The sequence below is a fragment of the Carassius carassius genome, chromosome 5, assembly GCF_963082965.1.
Source record: "Carassius carassius chromosome 5, fCarCar2.1, whole genome shotgun sequence".
In the NCBI taxonomy this organism is placed as follows: domain Eukaryota; kingdom Metazoa; phylum Chordata; class Actinopteri; order Cypriniformes; family Cyprinidae; genus Carassius; species Carassius carassius.
This window is the reverse complement of record NC_081759.1, coordinates 33732049-33754576: the sequence shown is the minus strand read 5'-3', so window position 1 is coordinate 33754576 and position 22528 is coordinate 33732049. Positions and strand designations below refer to the sequence as shown.

Genomic DNA, 22528 nt, shown 5'->3' with positions numbered 1-22528 from the left:
ACTAAAAAGCCCTTATGTAGGAGTTATGCATTGTATATGTATATTAATGCCTTCTCTGGTTGCAAACAAACCAAAAGAAATCCCATGGACTAAATGCATTGAACTGACTGTCTATTAAGGACTGAGGCTACTTCAAAATGGCATAACAAATCACATTCCTCATTTTCTAGCACATTTACAGAATGCAAACCCCACAGCCTTTCTGCGAAAAAGACGACAGGAATCACCACCTACGAGTTCTCAAACATCTGCTTGGTTTATACTGATCGACACGGTCCAAAGCAAGTCATATAGTTTTAATGGCATCCATAATGTTTGCTCAAAGCAGCACAATATCAATGGAACACCCAAAAACACAGGAAAACATCAAAATGCTAACAAAATCAGCCTTTCCACGTCACAATAAAGCACACGAGAGTATCTGTCCTACTTACACTACCTTTAGGCTAAAGGCTGCATCTTTTATTCACGTTTAACCACGTCGGCTGATGAGGCATTTGAGGTCCAAAGAAAAACTAGATGGTTTTGACACCAGCATGATTTCGTTGTTTTCTTCGACAGCGATTTTACAATGAAACTGCCTTCGCTTCTCAGGCTTAGGGTGTAAAACCTGGTTTGCTGCTAACTTGAATGTATCTTCCACAGATCCAACATGCAAACTAATACATCAAAGAACACCGAAAATGGAAACGAAGGCCAAAAAACATATCACATCTTCACACACACACACACAAACTCCTCAACTCACAAGCAGGTTATTGAAACCCAAATTCTGCACTTTAAATTCAAGCAATGTCCACCACTACAGAGAGCCAATGAAAACGAGAAACAGTCTAAGCACACAATGCTCAAAGGGAATGTCAGAAGACTGTCGATGCGTATGAAGCAAGTTAACTACACAGTCGCAAAATGAACGCATCGACATCATTCATTAGTGTGACTCTGTGTCCGTCTACACACGAAACATTCACTTAAGAGTAGCTCAAACACTAAGGAAAGCATAAAAGTACCCAAATAGTGAGTGCGACACAAGCCAAGCGCTTGGAAATGAAATGACGTGTGTCTTGTGGAGAAAGTCTTCTCAATCTCTATAAAAGGCAAGGTGCCACATCTATGGCACAGGCAAGTAGTTACGTTACAATCACAGCTGACAGCTATCCCACTACGAGAGAGTGAGAGGTTCCCAAAGGGCAACTATATTACAGTAAAACTGCAGAAACTCTGGGAACAATTTTGGTACAAGAGTGGTGTCGTAGTCCCTTTGGGCTCACGAGAGCACGGCAAAGAGCTCGGACCGAGGGAACAGGCCTCAGGAAAACAAGTACTGCACAGGAACCACTACAGGCTGGAGAGAGGAGCATGACGGAGCAGTGGCATCTGACACCTTAAAGGCCTGTGAGGTCAACAATGGCCTTGATGAAGATTGTGTCATCTCGGATGTAGGAGTTCTTGGAGTCTAGTTTGGAGAGAGGGCAGAAGAGAGGGCAGCCGCTGGCAATGTTCATGTCACTCACAGGCCTCTGGAAGGAGGAAGAGGAAATGTCTGGCCGGAAGGCATCGATGATGTGCTCCCTGTTGTTCTGATCCAGCAACATGAGGGTGACCTGAGGACCAAGGTGTTGGATAAATATATTTAAATGACAAGAAAGGTGTGAGCTGAGACAGGTATGAATGGATGCAAAGCTGAAGCCAGCCATTCGGTGGAAGGAACAAGGTCCCCATAAAAAGCATAGAGTGAGAACATAAAGGGATGAAAATGGCCATGGTCATACATTATGTTTGTGTTAATGACATACTTTAGGAGTGTCCACAACAAAGATATTACATGTTGGTTGCACATAACTGACAAAAATGTTTCTTGAAAATAGTATAAAACAAATTAAATGACTAAAAATGCAATGTTGTGATAACCAAGTGAAAAGCAAAACATAACACTATCATTCAAAATTTTGGGGTTAATTTTGTTAAAAAAAATTAATTATTAATTCTATGCCGTAAGGACAATGACAGTAAAGACATGTTACAAAATATTTATATTTTATATAAAAGCTGTTATTTCACTTTCTATTAGAAAAATCATAAAAAGAATGATGCATTTTTTAACACCAAATCACCATATAAGAATTATTTCTGATAAATCATGTGACACTGAAGACTGGAGTATATTCACCTTTGCCATCATAAGAAAAATGAGTGACTATATTATAATATTATTATAATTTGAAATATTAGTGATTTTACTGAATATTTAATCAAATAAATGCAGCTTTGATGAGCATTAGAGTCTAAAAAATAAAAAATTATACAATTTAACCAACCCCAACATTTGGAACAATTATATATTTTTCTTACATCTTAAATACATGATGTGAGTGCATTCAAGGTTTAGGTTTTTCTTTTTTTCAAAATACTTTCTTCATTTTTTTTTTATTCATTACTATCAGTAATTTAGTAATGAGTCACACCCCAAATCGCATTTACGGTATGTAGTTTTGAATAAAATAATAGGACAAAAAATAGCCAGCACTTCACTGACTTCAATCTGAAAAGTCTGTCAGGATTTCAGGAATACACAATGGTCAGACACAAAATGTTAAAAGTTGATCACACTGACCTTCTGATTGAAAGGCCACTTAAGCAAGGCATCACTGTGTCCCCTCATCACCACGAAGAATAGAGACAAGTGAGTACCACGTCCTGTCCCATCTCCATTCAGATAGATGCGCAAACACATCTTATAGCCATATTTGCTTGTGTAAAATGCTGTAACAAACAACAGGGCACCTTGGAGTGAGACGCCATACCACAAAATATATCATATCTAAGCTAAACAACAAACACAAGCAATCTCTCACACTTTTCTGAATAATTAATATGAAACTGTAAAGGTAAAAGTAAAACGTGCAAAATAAAAATACCAGGCGAGAACATTGCAGGTGCCCGTCCGGCTACAGCATCTTGTCTCTTCTTCGAGAAGTCAGAGATCTTCCACACAAATACACCATCATAAGTGGCAGCGGACATCTCCCTCATCTTTGCCTCCATCTCCACGATGGAGAGATCCCTAAGGCCTACTGTCCTCTCCAACTGCCGTACCTGCATAAAAATCTAGTATTGAATTAAACTATATCTCAGGCTAAAAAAAAAAAAATACATGCTTTTACATCAGACACTTTACCTTGTTGTTGAGTATCTCAATCTTGTCCTGGTCAAGCCGGTGCTGGCGGTTATAGGCCTCCATGGTGGTGGCGGAGCGCTCCATCTCACGGTTGAGCACGCAGACGATGTTCTCAAAGGTGCTTACCTTCAGCTCCAGCTCCTGACAGCGACGGCTGAGCTCCGCCACTTTGGTTTTCTCACTATGTAGCTGCAGCTCCAAGGCTGCCCCGACGGCTGTAGGGAGTGGGGTGAAAGACGTACCTAGCGTCGGAGCTGGTGGTGGCGGCAGCAGCGCAAAAGCCCCCTGCACGGGAGCCCCAGCTCCACTCAGCTGGCCCATCTTCAGCTCCAGCTCCCGCAGAGACTGGTGCAGCTCGTGGATCTTATGGCTGGCCAGTTCCAGACTCTGAGGCTGCAGACACTCCAAGTTCACCTTGATGCCCATGATGAAGTGCAATAGGAGGTTTAAGTGCTCGTAGGAACAGGCTTGCTCATGTTCACTGATCTTCTCCTTTTCCACCTTCAAGAAATCAGAGAGCCTGATGCTAATAAACATTTGTGGAACCGAAATGAATATGAAGTCTAATGGATGCAGAAAAAGGCAGATTACCAACCATCATATCACAGCCTACAACGTGAAATCTGCAAGGTGTTCTGAATTTGGTGCACAGTTTAATGTGGTCCATGTACTGCAGAAGGACAAGACAGATACCCAAATGAAAGTAACTATGAAAAGTTATAAATATAAATACAAAATAAAAAAAGCCTAAATGCTATTTACTTACTTTCTCTCTGGGAATTTTTTTCTTGGCACAACCTTCACAAATCATTGGGTATTTCGGACATATCTCATCATGGGCCTAAAAAAACATGTTCTTTAGTATCACAAGTATCATAAAAATCCAAAACTAAAAAGATGAAGCCATGAATGAATAAATGATTGATTAATGATCCTCACATTATATTTAGGGGGAATAAAACCTGTTCTGTTTTTTAATGTTAATAAGAGTCTTACCTTAATGTTTTTAAAATGAAATGGCTCCTTGCAGTATTTACAATTAAGAGTCCTTTCTGGGCACTCTCTCTCATTGTGACGTTCCAGTTCGTTGGCTCTCAGGAGCTCTTTGCATGATGGGCAGGGAAGGATCCTGAAGTCACACTTTCCCTCATGGTTTGCCTTTGAGAGATCAAGAACCATTCAGATGGTGCATGTCATTTAAAAACGGCAAACAACACTGCCTAAAAAAATAAATAAAAGATTATAAGATTTAGGTTTTCTGGTCTTAGTTGATCTTCCAGTCTGGTCAAGCTGGTTTGTTAGTGGGTTTAGGGTGCTTTTCAGCTGGTCAGGTTAGGAGATCTGCTTGCCAACCAGTTATGTACGAGCCTGGCAAAGCTGGTTTAATCAGTTTTTTGAAAGCATGGAAGGGACACAAAGTACCTCATATTCTTTGATGGTGCCTGTCCAGCTGCATTCCTCATTGATGCAAACAGCTTCAAGAGCTTCAACTTCTCTTTTTGCAGCATTATCGGGAAAAGCCTAAAAAGAATTTGCACATAGTGAAAGTGAAATCTTCTTCCAGCTTTCATTTGTCCCATTTCTGACAGTGAAAAACAGGTTAAGGCCTGTTCACACCAAGAACTATGACTACAAAGATAATTAGCGTTCACACCAATGGAAGATGATATTCTGTTTAGTTTAAGCAAACAGAAAAGAAAAAAAGAAAAAAAAAACGTTTCAATAATAACTGTTCCTCTGTGGTGTGGATTGTTCTTTTTTTATTGAATTACTATGTGTATTAATATATATATATATATATATATATATATATATATATATATATATATATACACACACACACACACACACACGTGGTGATGGCCCAGTGGATAAGACAAATGCACTTGGTGTGAGAGTTTGAATCCACTGTGAGGCACCAATGTGTCCCTGAGCAAGACACTTAACCCCTAGTTGCTCCAGAGGCGTGCGACCGCTGACATATATAGCAATTGTAAGTCGCTTTGGATAAAAGCGTTAGCTAAATGAATAAATGTAAATGTAATATATATATATATATATATATATATATATATATATATATATATATATATTTTAGGGCTGGACGATTATGGCCTAAAATCAAAACCTCGATTAATTGAACATTTTGCCTCGATTATGATTATTGAACGATTATTTTGTTTTCGGTTTTGTTTTGTTTTTGCCCTCATAGTTCACTGACAAGGTTTGTACTGTAAATATGATTGACTTTCAGCAATTTTATCTATTTTCGTAACATTTCTTTTTTCCGATTCTTATCGATTCCTAGTTTCGATTCCAATAAGATAAAAAATCCAATATAAAAAAAATTAAGTCAAACATTTAGATGTCAAACATTTTTACAAAGCATTCTGTTGCAGCTGAAAAACATGAGCAAAAATAAGCAGCCTACAAAACACTGCAAGAGGAATTTTGCCTGTGATTAAAAAACAAATACCATAGCAAAAACAACTAGATTTATATAAATTTCAAATATTAAAGTGTAAGTAAATTAAAGACAAGTAATAAGATAGGTCAGTAATAAGAAAGGAACAAACAAATCAATTAGCAAGATCATAAATAAATACAACTAAACTAAATTTCAGTTACAGAAACTGTAATTAAAACTTTAAAAACTGCATAGTTTTCTTTTTATAAATAAAATAATGATAAACCAAGCAAAGTTATTAAATATATTCAGTCAAGATCAGTGAATGATTTTCTTTTGTTCTTTGATTAACATTAATGACAGGCAGCGCGTTTATTAGGCTCTTGTCTCTTTAAGCAAAAATACTGTACATGTGTGTTTTCTTTCTCATCTGTTTATGTTCACGTAAGACAAAAACGGCTGCGTTTATGATGATATACTGATGTAGTTTTCTGTATCGTAGTTTCGACTCGGAACAACCTTTTCTACAGTTAAAATACACAGAACAGTCCGAGAACGGACACAAACCGGGAACTCGCAGCGCGACCGCCGACCGCTGCTCTCTATGCACGCGCTTGTGCTTCATGTGCGCTGCACACAAACATGCTATAATAAGTTTTGAGATTCTAAGCTACTTTAGTGATAAATCACAGGACAGCGCTGACAACTAGTTTCTGTGTTCCTCTGTGCGCGCGATCTTCACATCCACTGTTTATATGAGTGTTCGTGCCACAATGCAGCTGCGTGAACATGGTAGCTCGATATAATAATACACATCCGTTCATCTAATCGTTTGAATGTCCAAACCATAAATCAAATACAACTGACAAAGTTTAGTGAAGACGCAAGCCTCACCGCTCACACCGCTTTGCTTTTATGCCACTGACTGGAGAGCAGAGTCATGTGACTACGCACGCGCTAGTATGCTTTTAAGGGGGAAGTGTTAACATGATTAAAAAACCGAAATAACCGACATGGGAAAATTACGTCGGTTAGAGGTTATGAATTTCGGTTTTGATTATTTTTCGATTGATCGTCCAGCCCTAATATATATATATATAAAATTATGGTGGTTTTATCATTTGTGACCCTGGACCACAAAACCAGTCTTAAGTTGCAGGGGTATAGTTTTAGCAATAGCCAAAAAAAAAAAAAAAAAAAAAAATTCCTTGTATGGGTCAAAATGATTGTTTTTTTTCTTTTATGCCAAAAAGCATTATGATCTTAAGTTAATATCATGTTCCATGAATATTTTTTTGTAAATTTCCTACTGTAAATATATCAAAATTTAATTTTTGATTAGTAATATGCATTGCTAAGAATTCATTTGGACAACTTCAAAGGCGATTTTCTCAGTATTTTTTTGCACCCACAGAATCCAGATTTTCTCTGCCAAATATTATCTGATTCTAATAAACCATACATCAATAGAAAGCTTATTAATTCACCTTTCAGATTATGTATAAATCACAATTTCGAAAAAAATGACACTTAAGACTGGTTTCATGGTACAGGGTCACATTTTAGTAGATGTGGCACTTAAGTGGAAACTAGTGATTATACTGTGTGAATACTCATTTTATTTTTATTTGCTTATTTATTTTTGAAAGGGTTATCAGCAGAGGTGGGTAGTAACGAGTTACATTTACTTCATTACATTTACTTGAGTAAATTTTTTGGGTAACTAATATTTTTGGAGTATATTTAAAGATGGGTACTTTTACTTGAGTACATTTTTTGGGTAACTAATACTTTTGGAGTATATTTAAAGATGGGTACTTTTACTCTTACTTGAGTAAATTCTTTGGAAAAAAATCTGTACTTTTACTTTGTTACTGTGGGCGAAGCTCCTCTCGTTACTTTATCTTAATGCAATAAATGTTATAAATGCTTCAATTTGTTCCAAACGCGACGTCTACTTTTCTCTGGGCAATGAGCGATGCTCATTCGCGAATGATTCATTCTTTTGAGTCAATACCGTTCAAAGGCTTGATCAAACCAGTTGGCAAACGAGTGAATTAGTTCATGAATCTGTTTGAATGATTCGTTCAGTATCCTGCCGCGCACTGAGCGTTTGAAACGGTTCACTCAGAGTTGTAACGTTTAAAATCAGCAGCGTTGAAAACGTGGCTATGGAACTGCACTGAATTGAAAGCAAATCTGCAAAGGCTATTTGCTAGCGATGAAGATCTTTATTAGATGAACACCGCCGTGTGCGGTCTACTGTTCAACAGGTAATAACTTGGGTTACATTTGATTACAGTACACGATACAATTAGTTTGTTGTACGTGTGACTTACATAAGGGAACCAAGTTGAATGAAGCTTCCAAAAGACAAAAAAAGTCGATCAATATTTGATTAATTTTAATACAATCACACCGGAGTGAATACGTTCAGCAAGTCATATCAACAGCTGCTAAATTCAGATCTGTGATCGCTGGCTGGCGCTGAGCCAGAGATAGATGCATTTTTAAATCGCTGCGCATTATAACCAATCACACACGATTTTGTTGAGCTTATGAAAGCAATGGCCAATCAAAGGTGTTCAGATGAGTCATCAGTAAAATGCCGGTGCTTCCTTCACTCGCTTGCTGACTGAATAACTCTTTCTGGCAAATTCTCTCGTCAGAAACAAAGTGCATTTGTGCGTGTACGAATCTGTAAATAAGATATTGATTGCACAGTAATACCAGTTTCAGTGATTTTAATGGGAGTTTCTGAGAGTGACTGAACTCTAGACTGTCAGTGAAAATGATCTTTGATAATGTAAATGTTGTATTTGCTCTCTTTCTGAACAATGAAAGATTAGTAGCAGTTTTTATATCACATTAACTTTCAATGTTAAATTCACATTTAATATAAAGTCAGTCATATTAAAAATATGTTATGGCATGACACCTATTTCTGTTACTTAAGTAAACAGACAGGGTTTTTATAATAAATAGCATAATTAGGCTACTTTGACCATCGCATATTATCATTATTAACAATCTATGAAATGTGAATATCGAGATATTTCATTATATAGTTCATGCGTCTGGGAATGTTTCTAATAAAAATGAAAAATAAATAAATAAATAATGCTCAATAATAATTTGCCAATATGCTGTTGTGGCTGCTGTGTGTCACATGACGACCCCCCTATGCCTAGACACAGTTAATTATGATATTTCCACAATATTTATGCTTGCAGAAATATACTTCTGCGAGCAGACAGAAGAAGATCCGTTAATGTGCATTTGGTTCGTTATGTTCAGATGTTTGGTAACTTAGCGGTCATGTGAGGAGTTTTCACTCTTCTCTGTGTCAGAGGTTATTTATACATATACAGTCGTGGCCAAAAGTTTTGAGAATTACATAAATATTGGAAATTGGAAAAGTTGCTGCTTAAGTTTTTATAATAGCAATTTGCATATACTCCAGAATGTTATGAAGAGTGATCAGATGAATTGCATAGTCCTTCTTTGCCATGAAAATTAACTTAATCCCAAAAAAACCTTTCCACTGCATTTCATTGCTGTCATTAAAGGACCTGCTGAGATCATTTCAGTAATCGTCTTGTTAACTCAGGTGAAAATGTTGACAAGCACAAGGCTGGAGATCATTATGTCAGGCTGATTGGGTTAGAATGGCAGACTTGACATGTTAAAAGGAAAGTGATGCTTGAAATCATTGTTCTTCCATTGTTAACCATGGTGACCTGCAAAGAAACGCGTGCATAAAAATGGCTTTTTTTGACGGGATCAGAGTGCCACCAGTGCAGAGCTTGCTCTGGAAGGGCAGCAGGCAGGTGTGAGCGCATCTGCACGCACAGTGAGGCCAAGACTTTTGGAAGATGACCTGGTGTCAAGAAGGGCAGCAAAGAAGCCACTTCTCTCCAAAAAAAACATCAGGGACAGATTGATCTTCTGCAGAAAGTATAGTGAATGGACTGCTGAGGACTGGGGCAAAGTCATATTCTCCGATGAAGCCCCTTTCCGATTGTTTGGGGCATCTGGAAAACGGCTTGTCCGGAGAAGAAAAGGTGAGCGCTACCATCAGTCCTGTGTCATGCCAACAGTAAAGCATCCTGACACCATTCATGTGTGGGGTTGCTTCTCATCCAAGGGAGTGGGCTCACTCACAATTCTGCCCAAAAACACAGCCATGAATAAAGAATGGTACCAAAACACCCTCCAACAGCAACTTCTTCCAACAATCCAACAACAGTTTGGTGAAGAACAATGCATTTTCCAGCACGATGGAGCACCGTGCCATAAGGCAAAAGTGATAACTAAGTGGCTCGGGGACCAGAATGTTGGAATTTTGGGTCCATGGCCTGGAAACTCCCCAGATCTTAATCCCATTGAGAACTTGTGGTCAATCCTCAAGAGGCGGGTGGACAAACAAAAACCCACTAATTCTGATAAACTCCAAGAATTTATTATGAAAGAATGGGTTGCTATCAGTCAGGATTTGGCCCAGAAGTTGATTGAGAGCATGCCCAGTCGAATTGCAGAGGTCCTGAAAAAGAAGGGCCAACACTGCAAATACTGACTCTTTGCATAAATGTCATGTAATTGTCGATAAAAGCCTTTGAAACGTATGAAGTGCTTGTAATTATATTTCAGTACATCACAGAAACAACTGAAACAAAGATCTAAAAGCAGTTTAGCAGCAAACGTTTTGAAAACTAATAATTATGTAATTCTCAAAACTTTTGGCCACGACTGTATAATACATTAGTGTTGCACGGTGCACCGATACTTCAAAAGTATTGCAATTCTCAGAAATTAAAAACGTCATGATTCCTAAATGTATTATTATCGATACTTCAAAGAATGACTGCGTTCCAGATTTGTAAGAGACGTATTTCATGTTGGTGTGTGCAACGCACGCTTCCAGTGCCTCCCTATGGACATCTGTGTTTTTTCTCCTCACGCAAGCAACAAAAAAGCACTACAGCGAGATGGCTGCATTAGTGGCTTTACTAAACTGATTTGGCTTTACTAAAATGTGTGCATAATCGCATTAAATAGTTTAAATAACTCCGTCACATCTTGAGTAACTCTTTGACAGGATGAAACAGTTCACAGAGCTGTTCACGAGCTGCGCATGCGCTGCTAATAGCGCCGTGCTCTCGCGCTGCTGTGGAGGGAGGAACTTCAGTGAACAAGAAATATGAGTCAGTGGATTCCCTGAATGAGAACGATTCGTTCACCTAAAAGATTCGTACACGGACGAACCATCACTAGTACAATTCCCTATAGCCTATATTAAATATTTGGAATATATATTTTCATATTTTATTAGGTTCTTTGATAAGGTTACAAAACGAAGGTCTAAGCAGCAATGTATCTTCCATGATGTCCTCGATGCACGGGTCGGGGCGGGTAAAGAAATGTTAATTTATTTGCGGGCTGGGGGGGGCCAAATAATTTCATAAAAGCGGGACCCGCGGGTTGGAAAGAAACCTGACCCGCGCATCACTAGGCTGCATGTGCGAGTCTAAGTGATACTGTGGCCGCCAGTCCACGACTGGTAGAAAAAGATGACGCTCATTAAAGCTAACTGGCTGAGTTTTCTCCTCTGAAAGAAAAGGTTGCACAACTGACAGAATAAGTTACAATATCTGAGATATTGCTGCTAAATTTTATTTGCTTTTTTTTTTACTTGAATGCCATTGCTTAAATTGATATTATTTATCTTTTGACATTTAGCCTTCTGAGTTCAGAAACATTAAATATACGTTTAATATAATTGCTGTTCATATTTTTATTCAAAGTTCAGAATCAAGATAAATGTATTACTCTTATGTTTCTTATGATAACTCAGATAATAATGCTAAATTTATTCTTTCTTTCCCTTGAATGTCATTGCTCTAATTTATTTTTTATATTTTGATATTTCATATTTTGTTCAAATGTTTAAAGTATCTGCTGTTCATATGTTCATTTATTAGTGTGTTATATGATTAGAATGTTGTCCCGGTTTTAAAATAAAGCACAGCAATGATATTTGAGAGTGTATTTTCCCTTTTCAGGAAAATTGTCGAAAAAGTATCGCAATCGCAATTCTTGACTAGGTATCGGTATCGAAACAATAATTTTGGTATCGTGACAACACTATAATACATACTTTAAAATATAATTTATTTCGTGATGCAAATCCGAATTTACATCAGCTGTTATTCCAGTTTTCAGAGTTATGATCCTTCAAAATATAATTATAATATATTGAATTATTACCAGTGCTGGAAACAGTTTTGCTGCTTAATATTTTTTTTGGAACCTGTGACATTTTGTTTAAGATTATTTGATGTATAGAAAGATAAAAAGAACATCATTGATAGTAAATCAACATATTGGAATGATTTCTTAAGGATTATGTGACATTGAAGACTGGAGTAAAGGCTGATGAAATATATATATTTACACACACACACACACACACACACACACACATTTTATCTATATATCTAAATAAAAATAGACTCAGTATCTATAACCCAAAGTAACTTGTAACTAACTACTGGAGTAGATTTTTTTTTTATCCGATACTTTTTTAATCTTACTCAAGTAACTAATCAGACTAGTACTTTTACTTTAATACAGTTTTTGGGTACTCTACCCACCTCTGGTTATCAGCACTGAAAATATTTCAAGGCGATTTTCCTACCATTTCAATTGTACTGTATAACAAAACGAACACTTACACAGCCCAGTTTCAAAATTGATGTTGGTTCTTCAAATATGTCCTCCTTTATACAGGCACTGCATTTCTGTGGTCCAGAGCTACGATGCAAAAAAATAAATAAAGATTTCATACACACAAGCACTTAAAATAATAATAAATACAAAGGCGCACCACATATAGTAGTAATAGTTGATTTTGACAACAGCTACAACAGTCTGGCTATCGTAGTTTCCAGCGAGCCCAGCTAAACAAGAAACCGAACACAACCTGACAGCCTGCATTTATTTATGTTCCCCAATCTGAAGCAACGTTTACTGCTTGTATACCCATAAAATATACCATAAAAATGGCACGGGAGGCCTGACAGGTCGTGTTCATCTTTTGTAGCGTCGTATCAGGTGGGCCATCTGGACTGAATGCCGCTTACCTCACTGCTTTATTAAAACAATAAGAACAGAAACGATGTCCGCACTGCGCCTGAAACGGTCTCCTAAGGATTTTCAGACAGATATTGCACAGATGCTTATCCTCCAGCTTGTTGGCGAGTATTTTCTTGGGGAAGCCAGGTTTGTTGCCTTCTAATGAAGATGGTGGTGAGGGTTTCTGTGCAGCCATTATTCCCGAGCGCGCATGTGACCAGGCTCCGGAGAAGAGACACGGATCTTTCTACACATTTCACTGAAAGGGGTTGTAAACAGACGATTTTGCGTTGTGTCACATAAAATGATTAACTTAATATGCAAACGTCAGTTAAATACATCTAAATACACGCAAGGGTTAATGTTTATACAGGCATGACTGCTATGACAAAATAGCATCGTCAAAATAAAGTTTTATAGTAGCATGGTACGTTAGCATTTATTGTTATATTTTCATAACATTAAATATTGTTACGTTTTAAAATCACATATGTCCTACCATATTATGGTCCAATGAACATTATAAAACCCCCTGCAGTGCTGTGAAACATTGTATCAATTACATTTATCGTTTTTGCCGTGTACAGTCATAATTTATTATTATTATTATTATTATTATTATTATTTATAGTGTTCCTTAAAAAGGTGAGTAAGGGTAGGCGTCGTGTTCTCTCCAGCTGCTCATAGATGGTAGTGTCCACTAGGGGGCGAATGTTTTCAAAAGATGTGAAGCTAGAACTTTAACGTATTTAAAATTACAAAACAAAAGTCTTCTTTCTTTAATTGAATGTCATAAATTTAATACAATTATGCATAATAGGATGGATATTTATGATGAATTAATAAATGAATGAATATTATTATTACTACTACTATTACCGTTAGTGTTTTTATGTAAAAAAATCTAAACTAACGTTAGTCAGTGTTTACCATGACTGCCCAAAATCTGTCAAAAATAATCTTTAATCTACACGATGTATTCTTTCTGATTTAATAAATAAATACAAATAAAATCCACAAAACAAACGTCTAGCGTAAACACGTCATATGTTGCAGTAGAGCTCCTTTCAACCATTACTGGATAATTGTAATAAGTATTTTTGCCGATTATCTTCGTCTTTTATTTTGAAAATATTAATAATAACATCACCGTCACTATCTGTCAGTGTTGCTGTTTTCACGGAGACCGCCTCTTGTTTATACTGTTCTGTCACGAAACGAAAGCTGAACTGATAATTGCGATAGTTGGCACAGATCTACCTTAGGCCAGTAGTAGTTTATTACTTGTTTCGGTGTAGATTTACAGAGTCTTACAGAGTGAGCATTATACTGTAACTTAGCTGACCAGCAATGGACACTCTTCGAGATGGCAGCCCAATCATCTAGATTCAACTAATCAGACTTCAAAGCAGATATTTAAAATACCTGTGTGCCTATTCTGATATGACAAAACAATGTTAACTGTCTCTGTGTCATTGAATAATTCCTTTAATGTCTACTTGTTCTTGGACTGAGAACAAGAAAAAAAAAGGTACTAACGTTAGCGAGTAGTTTTACTTCTCTAGCCAAAACAGCAGCGTCAGGTGGTCGCTAACAAGCTTCAGCAATAATAAGGTAACTTAAGTGTGTAATGTAAGCATGTCCATTCTAGCAAATATTTTTTTTTAAGGAAAACCCGAAAAAAAAATAAGTCATATAGTAATAAAGACTGTTAGGAAGTCTGTGGAGAACGAAGTACGATCTTTGTTTCACTACGGTGTATTTTTTCCTTTTTACCATCTATATTTTATTAAGGACATCTTATCCAGAAAACCGTTTCATGGAGTCGGGTATGTGTTTAATGAGTTTTCTCTTTTTAACACAGAATATGGCCGATGAAAATACGCAGTTTTGCAGTAATTGGTAAGTAAAATAAATATAAATGAATAAAAATTATGCCGGAACGAAAGGGGATGTTAGTCAGAAGGACAGGTACAGTAATCAATCACTTTCATTTCACCACCCCAATGAAAGTAAATGGTGACTTAATCTGTCATTTTGCCAAACATGTTAACGTTGCACTGGAGGGCCGGTATATAGTTTTTATTTTTGGGTGAACGACTCCTTTGGATAAGGGATGCTGTTTAGTAGTTTCAGTTTATTAGAGAACCCTTTGCTTTCACTTAGATGTGTTACAGTCCCTCCCATCTGTCCGTCTGGCTGTACTCCCGGTCAGTGTCCTCCCTTCCCGACTATCATGATTTGGCTGATACGCTTTTGTCCAAAGCAAACTTTTACAACGACACTTTCTCAGGAATAACCATCAGTTAATTGTCTTTAGTCAAGAGGACAATGGCAATTGTGTGGTTTACTTAACTGATTATGTCTCAACCAACTGATTATGATATGCTCTTTGTCTCTAGCAAGCATGACATTCCAGAAGCCAACTTTACAACACATGAGATCCACTGTCGGCGGAATATTGCTCTTTGTGAGGTGTGCCAGGAGCCTTTTCCTCATGCTGAGCTTGTGCAGCACAAAGAGATGGACCATGCAGAGGTACGATCTGGACGTGATGTATGACATAAAAAAAAAGAAAACTTAAAAGTCGACAAATAATTCTATGGGTTCAGATAATCAGATTAAAACTTTAGATTTTTTTTTTCCAGTTCACTGTCCCTAATGTTGATCCAAACCAGTATGACTTTATTCTTAAGAACACACACACACTAAATATTCAGCTCTACTTTATTTCCTCATTCGAAAAGAATTTTAACTCGGATATATGTAGCATTAGAGAGGAAAAGACAATCACAATTTTGGCTCCATGCTGACTTCAAGACAGTAGAATATATTGAACATCAGCACTGTTTTAAAAAGCAATCATTTAAATATAGCATCAGTGTTATGTATATTGCAGAATGACACAGAAACAGTTGTTGTTGTTGTTCTCTCCAGGCTGCTAAATGTAGGTTTTATGAAATCTAAACCTGTTTTTACAGGAACAGTGCAAATGTGGATTAAAGATAGAGAAGAGGTTCATGGAGGTCCACCAGGTACAAAATAAACAGTTATGCATTTGTTGTATTCATTGAGGAGTTCTGTATTTGATGTTTTCCTACACCTTTCAGAGGTCAGAGTGCAGTCATCGACTGGTCCCGTGTCAGTTCTGTGATCTGGAGGTGGCCTCCTTTCAGACTAAAGAGCACGAGGATTACTGTGGGACCCGCACCGAGCCCTGCCCCGTCTGCAAGTGTAACGTTATGCTGAGAGAACAACAAATCCATCCAGCTCTGTGCGGAAGTCTGACTCCACCTCAGGAGAGGCACAGTAGTAGGGCAGGGGCCCAGTCCCCAGGAGCATGGTTTGAGGCGCATTCAATCCATAACCTAATATACAATAATAACAGCACAGGAGCAGCAGACCGCAGGGGTCCGCCACGACCTTTGGAGGACAGACTACACAACAGCACCAGAGGAACAGTGAGGGGAGGAACCAGGAGAAACACAGCAACAAGGAACAATGATTTTGCTTATTGTATGTATCTATCTGGATGTTTTAGTCCTTATTCAGAAAAAAATATTCACAATAAACTAGGGATGGATCATGAAATAGCCTTGACAGATATGTGCAAATATTCGATTTTTTTTATTTTTTTATTTATCCAGTCTGTAGATATTGGATATTTAATTGTGAATTTCCCATGCAAATGAGGCACAGACACACATCTGAAGTGGCAACTGCACAGACTGTTTAACGGTGCTTAAAAGTGGCATAAATACATTTAAACAACAATTAAAAGTACATTTCTAAAATTATTCTAGGGGCTGAGGTGGGTTAGAGCAACATTTAATCTGTTTTTTTATGCTGCATTGCATCTTCACACAGAATATTGAACAGACACAAAGCAGATGTGTAAAGTTGCCTTTAGATTACTTTTGTTGTCATCTAAAACACTATGTTAATCTTTAAAAACTACAAATAATTTAATAAAACTGTTAAATGTGATATATAGCAAATCTAAAAATTAATTTTCATTTTAAGTAATCTAAACCCCCTGGTTTTGCTGACAAGGCTTAAACCTAGTCCCAGACTAAAAAGCAAGTCTGAGTTGTTTCAATTTAAAGAAACGTGCACTGATTGATCTTAAAACATGTCCGTATCTTTTTTTTGTCTGGAGTTGCACACAAGTGATGTGTTTTTCTAAGGCATGGTTATAAAAATTACTTAAATGTCTTAATTGAACTTTGACCTAATCCTGGCTTAGTCTAAGCCATTTCTGTGAAACCAGACCTAAAATAAAACAATATTAAAGCTTAAAATAATGCTTCTATGTTTAATTTTACTTGTAGCATTTAAAATAATTTTTAATGATGGTTTTAATTTTTTTTTTTTTTTATTTAGACAAAATATGTTTGTCCACTTATTTTGGATAAATCCAAAATCCATCTTGGAATTGCATAAATGTGAAATGTAATGTAATAAAAATTGCGTAGAATTTAAATGTTGGCCATAACATTTAATTAATCTGCTTATTGTATGAGTTGGAGTTCATTTCAATATCATTTCATCCCAACAATGGGGTTTGAATGGTTTTTAAACATTAAACAAATTGTTGAATACAATGGGAGCTTTGGTTGGGTGTTAACAGGATGCTGGAGGAAAAAAAACTAACCTTCCACTCTGCTCATTTCCTCAGTGCTGGATCAGGAAACGGAGCTGGGTAACAACAACAACAGCCCGCTGTGGTCTCTGGGACAGATGCCAGACTATGAGTCCTCCAGTCTGGACTACATGCTAGCCCTCAGCCTGCAGAGTGAAGGAGACTTGGAGGACCCCCGTCAGGAGGGCGTGTGGACTGAAGTGTGGGACCTTCGCCTGGGAAGGACACCAGCCCCGAGCAATCTCACATCCCAGCTCTCCTCCAGCACTAACAACAACTGCACTGCGGCCTCCCCTAAAGCCAACCCGACAGTGGGCCACAGCCCCTCCTCGAACATCATGCTTCCTTGTGAGTTCTGTGAAGAGCTCTTTCCAGAGGAAGACCTTATCTTACACCAGGTAAGTGATCAGGCATCAATCATCCCATCACGTTACACTCCCTCTTGGCTTGATATTTAAGCCAGGCCTCTTGTGTCTTGATAGAGCTGGCAAGTGTGAAGTTGCAACAGCCACAGTGGTACTTAAAGCCTCTAGAGTCACCTCTTTTGAGCACCATTACACATCTACGTTAACGGAGTACAACATAAGCCATGTATTTCACAGCAAGCTATTGTAATGTCAGCACTGATGTCGACTCTCCCACTTCATTACTTCTTGTCAGGTCTCTGTTGTTTCACAATGTGGTGTTTAGTTTCCATGGGAACCTCCTCGAATTTCAGCCCTCTAGCTTCTCCCACAGGCCGAACCCTGATCAGATTCTTCTCCTCTTTCTAAGACCATAGAGGAGGGGTTTGCTATTCGAGTTGATTGTTTTGGATTTTTTTGCCTTTAGTGGCTAGGATGAAGTAAATATTTGTTTTTTTGTCTTTCAGACTGGCTGCAGCCCGACCTCTGCTATCGCTTCCTTCAGTAAACAAGCTCCTTCTCTTCAATATGAAGAAATCTTCAGTCAAGGGGCTAGTCATGTCATTACTCCCCGCACACCCAGTCCACCTACCCTGCCCCTCTCCGTTTCGCCGCTTTCCTACAGTTCCTCCTCCAGCCCTGTTGAGGGCGATGTGCTCATTCCTTGTGAGTTTTGTGGTGTTGCCTTGGAAGAGGACGTACTCTTTCACCATCAGGTATAACCCCCTTTGATTTTCTGCAGTACTTAGTAGGTCTTACATAAAAAAGTTTTACATATAGGATTTTTTTTTTAAGAATCTGCTATATTGTGTTTCATATTTTGCCAAAATCGTAATATTATTGACAACAAATGCAATTCAGTATTTCAACATTCTAATTGTGAATGGCACCCCGAAATTCTTTGTAAAAATGTTTATAAATAAAATGCTACATCATCTCCACAAAATAGGCACTCGTTATAATTCATATTAAATCTGTCTCAAAACATTCTGAGCAAACATATTTACATGGTTTTGTAAAGAGAGAAGCTTTGTTATGGTGGATATCTACAAAAGAATACTATTTCATATTATTTACGGTAATATGATTTTTACTGTCATAGCTCATGTGGTATTAAAGGTATAGTTCATCCAAAAAACAACATTTCTCTCATTAATTACTCACCCTGATGTCGTTCCAAACCTGCAAGACCTTTGCTCATCTTCAGAACACAGATTAAGATATACTTTTTGTGAAAACAAAAAGAAAACAAAAAGAAAACAAAAATAATGACTTTATTCAACAAATTCTTCTCTTCAGAGTTAGACTTTGATGCACGTTCACAAGTGTACTACAACACGACAATTAACGACTGAACTATCCCTTTAAGAAAACCTTCTAGAACCTTAAGTAATTTATACAAATTATTTATAAAAATGTGTAAATTTGGCTTGTAATTTTCCATTTTCCATCTAATTTGTTTTTTTTTTTTTTTTTGTTTTTTTCATTCATGATACATACATTTGTTTCTGTTAGAATTTGCAAGCACTTGTGAAAGTAGAGCAGAAATAGAGCACGCCTCTTAGTTGACATTCTTCAATCTATACTGTACAGGACAAGTGTGACCTCCGCCCCCAGACAGCTTATTCAATCGGTGGATTGTCTCCACGGAAACCACCCCACACCGCCAAAGAGGCCCACGAGGGGATATCTCCTGAGAGGCAGAGAAGGGTGAGACATCAAGGTGAGCCACCAAAATAGATGAAAACAATCTCATTGTACAGTCCACTTATTAATTGTACTTCTTATTTACAAATCACGTGTTTAAAATCAGTATGTACCTCTGTATCTTTCTGCAGCTGACCCAGATGAGGAGCTGCTGCGGGAGACGGCTCAAGGGTGGCAGAAAGGCACCTCAGGTTTGGACCTGTGGCTGCCCTCAGCCTACACTAAGAACACGAATGCTGAGCAGCAGGTGAAGAGCAGGAACCAAAGGCACGGAGCAGGAGAAGCGAACACATGCCTCAATGACACCCTCAAGCCTCGTTCTACAACCAATTCGGGGTATGCTTAAATCTTTTTGGTAACACTTTCTGTGAAGCCTATAATTATAATACATAGTAAGAGTATTCTTAAGGCACTATAATGTTATTGATTGATTAATAATGATTAATAATGCTTAATCTATTTAAAAACCTTGCAATATGTTATATCATCTTATGACTATTAATAAGAACTGTTTTAATGTATTGTAATTAGGGGTGCACGATATATATCGGCCGATGATTAATGCGCATCTAGTCAGTAAAGCCGGTTATCTAATCAGTGGTAAATTCCATCAGGTGCGTGATTTCACATAGAGCAGCTGGTACTACACGAAGCCGTTGTTAACAGACAAGCTGAGCAAATCCACGTTCATTATCAGCTTGGATTTGTGCAGCTTGTCTGTTAACAATGGCTGTGTGTAACTTACCGCTGATTAGATAACCAGCTTTACTGACTAGATGCGCATTAATCAGCGGCTGATATATATCGTGCACCCCTAATTGTAATATTTAGTTATTTGTGGTTATAGCTTTTAAGAGTATGATGATTTATAACACACAGTGAACATGGTGCATCCACTTAAGTTACAATGGATTATATTTACCATAGTTATAATGTATTATAAATCTCATATCTTGCCATCTTTCTTATGCTACTTAAAGCAATCAAGAGACCACTTGTAAGGTTAGTAGTAATAATAATAATAATAATTTTCTCAAACAGCCAAAAGATCAAATATCAGATCAGATTAATGTGTAATTTGACACATTTGCTTTGAACTATTTTTTATTGTAATATCAGTTTGATTAATTTGATGGTGCACAGAGCTGTTGATAAGTAATTCTGCAAATACAAGCAGTCATTGGAGAATTAGTAGTATGTCTGCTGCTAACACTTTATTTTGATGGTTCCCCAAAAGACAAACTGACTAAAAGTAACTTTGCTAGTATGTCAACACTCTACCAACCCTAACCTTAACCTAAGCCTACTAATACTCTAATGAGAATTAGTTGACTTGTAATTTCAAAGTTGTTTATAGTCAATAGACTGAGGGGACCATCAAAATAAAATGTAACCTAATATAAACAAAAGTTGAAATTATTAGCTCACATCCGAATTAATATTAGCCTCACAAGAAACACTCAAATAACACTCAACACCTAACCACTCACAAGATGTAGTAAGATACTGTGCAGACCTTAAATAAACAATGTCAAGAAGATTTATGTAGCCCACTATAAATGTAAAAGTAGATTTAATATGGTGTTCATTGTGTGTTGTAAATAATCATAATCTTAAAAGTTATAACAACAAAACTGTAAGTTTATAAAGCATTATAATTGTTATTATGATTATTTATAAGATGATTTAACATGATGTCACATCACCCTTATAATGTATTATAAATATGGGCTTCATAGAAAGTGTTACCATAATTTTCAGAATTAATTACTATGTATACATAGGTATGATGAGGATGATGATGATGAAAATTCTGGTTACAAAGATTAAATGTGTATATTTTTCCATGACAGACCTCCACACAGAGGAAGATTGGAAGGTCGAAGGAGTGATAACAACACAGAGACTCCAAAGGTATGTACGTGAATTGTTACAAGATCATAAGATTTGGAAGACCTGATATATTAGATGATATGACATATTTTGATTCTACAAATACTTTTTGACCTGTTCTACATTGCATTTTAATCCCTAGGTGCCTAAAAAACATAATGTTGAAAAAGAGGAGGAGTAGAAAAGGGGAAAGATTCTAATCAATCTTTGAGTAAAAGCAGTGACCTGTTATTACTGTCTATATGCTATTATGTTTGTGTCTGTAAATCATTTACATGTCCAGCTGAATTTATAAATTATTTGCCTTGTAAATGTATTTCTTTAATTGCACTAGTTTTTTTTTTTTTCATTGTATTTTTTTCTATGGTGTTTGTATGTGATTTTAAATGTTAGTTTTGTGCTTTGTCTTTGTTTCAGAGACATTGGAAAAATGTATTATAATTTAATGCAAACTCTACACGTTATCGTATAAATATAGAAACTCAGATAAAACTTTACTGTATTGTTTTATACATTAGTTAATGCAGTGGTTAACATGAACAGCTGAACGATGCTGCATTTATTAATCCTGGTTAATATTATTTTTTACATATACATTTTAACATTAATATTATTAGTTCATAATGCGTTGTGAACTAATAATGCTCTAATGATCAATATTATATTCATCAATTTTAATTAACAGATTAATTAATGCTGTATTAAAATATACTGAATGCATTCAATAAAGTGTAGTGTGTGAAGTGCTACAGAAATGACAAATTCTTATTTGATCCTGAGTGTGAAATAATTTTACAATGTACAGTTAAAAACATCAAAATGAAATAAAAAAAAATCAAACTGCATATCTGAGAACTTTTTATTGTAAAGCTGTCTGTATTGTGGCAAAATTTGTTATGTTGTCATTCTGATTGATTATGTTCCTTTGGTTATGTAACTATCACATCTTTTTTAATAAAAAGTATTTTGCTGTGCTAAACGTTGGATGGCCATCAGGTTTTTTTTTTTTTTTTTTGTAGTCTACAAAGTGTTAACTGGGCATTTCAACTATTTGAAGATCAATATGGACTCTTCTTTATCATTTTTTGGACATGCACTCTGTACCCTGCTTCTTGCACAAGAAAACCGTAAAGGGGTTATCAGAACAAATGAATATTCTGTTT

At 36.8% G+C, this 22528-nt stretch overlaps 2 protein-coding genes across 3 annotated transcripts; one reads left to right on the top strand and one right to left on the bottom strand.

Annotated features, from left to right (window-relative positions):
- Positions 1-1242: 1242 nt before the first annotated feature.
- On the bottom strand, positions 1243-13414 carry traf2a (Tnf receptor-associated factor 2a). The gene is made up of 11 exons (XM_059550818.1): positions 13219-13414; positions 12728-12978; positions 12320-12398; positions 4601-4699; positions 4175-4336; positions 3945-4019; positions 3774-3848; positions 3179-3679; positions 2919-3096; positions 2615-2763; positions 1243-1604 (listed from the first exon to the last, which is right to left on the bottom strand). The coding sequence occupies exons 2-11, from the start codon at positions 12913-12915 to the stop codon at positions 1386-1388; spliced, it is 1725 nt and encodes a 574-aa protein (XP_059406801.1). The 5' UTR covers positions 12916-12978; positions 13219-13414; the 3' UTR covers positions 1243-1385.
- LOC132141368 (TRAF-type zinc finger domain-containing protein 1-like) lies at positions 12732-22258 on the top strand. Of its 2 annotated transcripts, none has more exons than XM_059550820.1 (11): positions 12732-12866; positions 14584-14621; positions 15122-15257; positions 15701-15754; positions 15830-16235; positions 17398-17759; positions 18233-18481; positions 19359-19488; positions 19604-19808; positions 21326-21386; positions 21508-22258. In XM_059550820.1, exons 2-11 carry the CDS (start codon positions 14587-14589, stop codon positions 21544-21546), a joined length of 1677 nt encoding a protein of 558 aa, XP_059406803.1. In that variant the 5' UTR covers positions 12732-12866; positions 14584-14586; the 3' UTR covers positions 21547-22258. The 2 variants fall into 2 exon arrangements, with proteins under 2 accessions (XP_059406803.1, XP_059406802.1); XM_059550819.1 differs by lacking the exon at positions 12732-12866 and adding an exon at positions 14064-14333.
- Positions 22259-22528: the final 270 nt, after the last annotated feature.

What these genes read in the sequence shown, in the direction of transcription:
- traf2a (XM_059550818.1), bottom strand. Translation starts at nt 12,915, where the DNA reads ATGGCTGCACAGAAACCCTCACCACCATCTTCATTAGAAGGCAACAAA. An exon ending in TTCATTTTAAAAACATTAAG is followed by an intron (nt 4,020 to 4,174) that starts GTAAGACTCTTA and finishes ATGTTTTTTTAG; the next exon opens with GCCCATGATGAGATATGTCC. An exon ending in TTGAGATACTCAACAACAAG is followed by an intron (nt 3,097 to 3,178) that starts GTAAAGTGTCTG and finishes ATTTTTATGCAG; the next exon opens with GTACGGCAGTTGGAGAGGAC.
- LOC132141368 (XM_059550820.1), top strand. Translation starts at nt 14,587, where the DNA reads ATGGCCGATGAAAATACGCAGTTTTGCAGTAATTG. An exon ending in AAGAGATGGACCATGCAGAG is followed by an intron (nt 15,258 to 15,700) that starts GTACGATCTGGA and finishes CTGTTTTTACAG; the next exon opens with GAACAGTGCAAATGTGGATT. An exon ending in AAGACCTTATCTTACACCAG is followed by an intron (nt 17,760 to 18,232) that starts GTAAGTGATCAG and finishes TTTGTCTTTCAG; the next exon opens with ACTGGCTGCAGCCCGACCTC.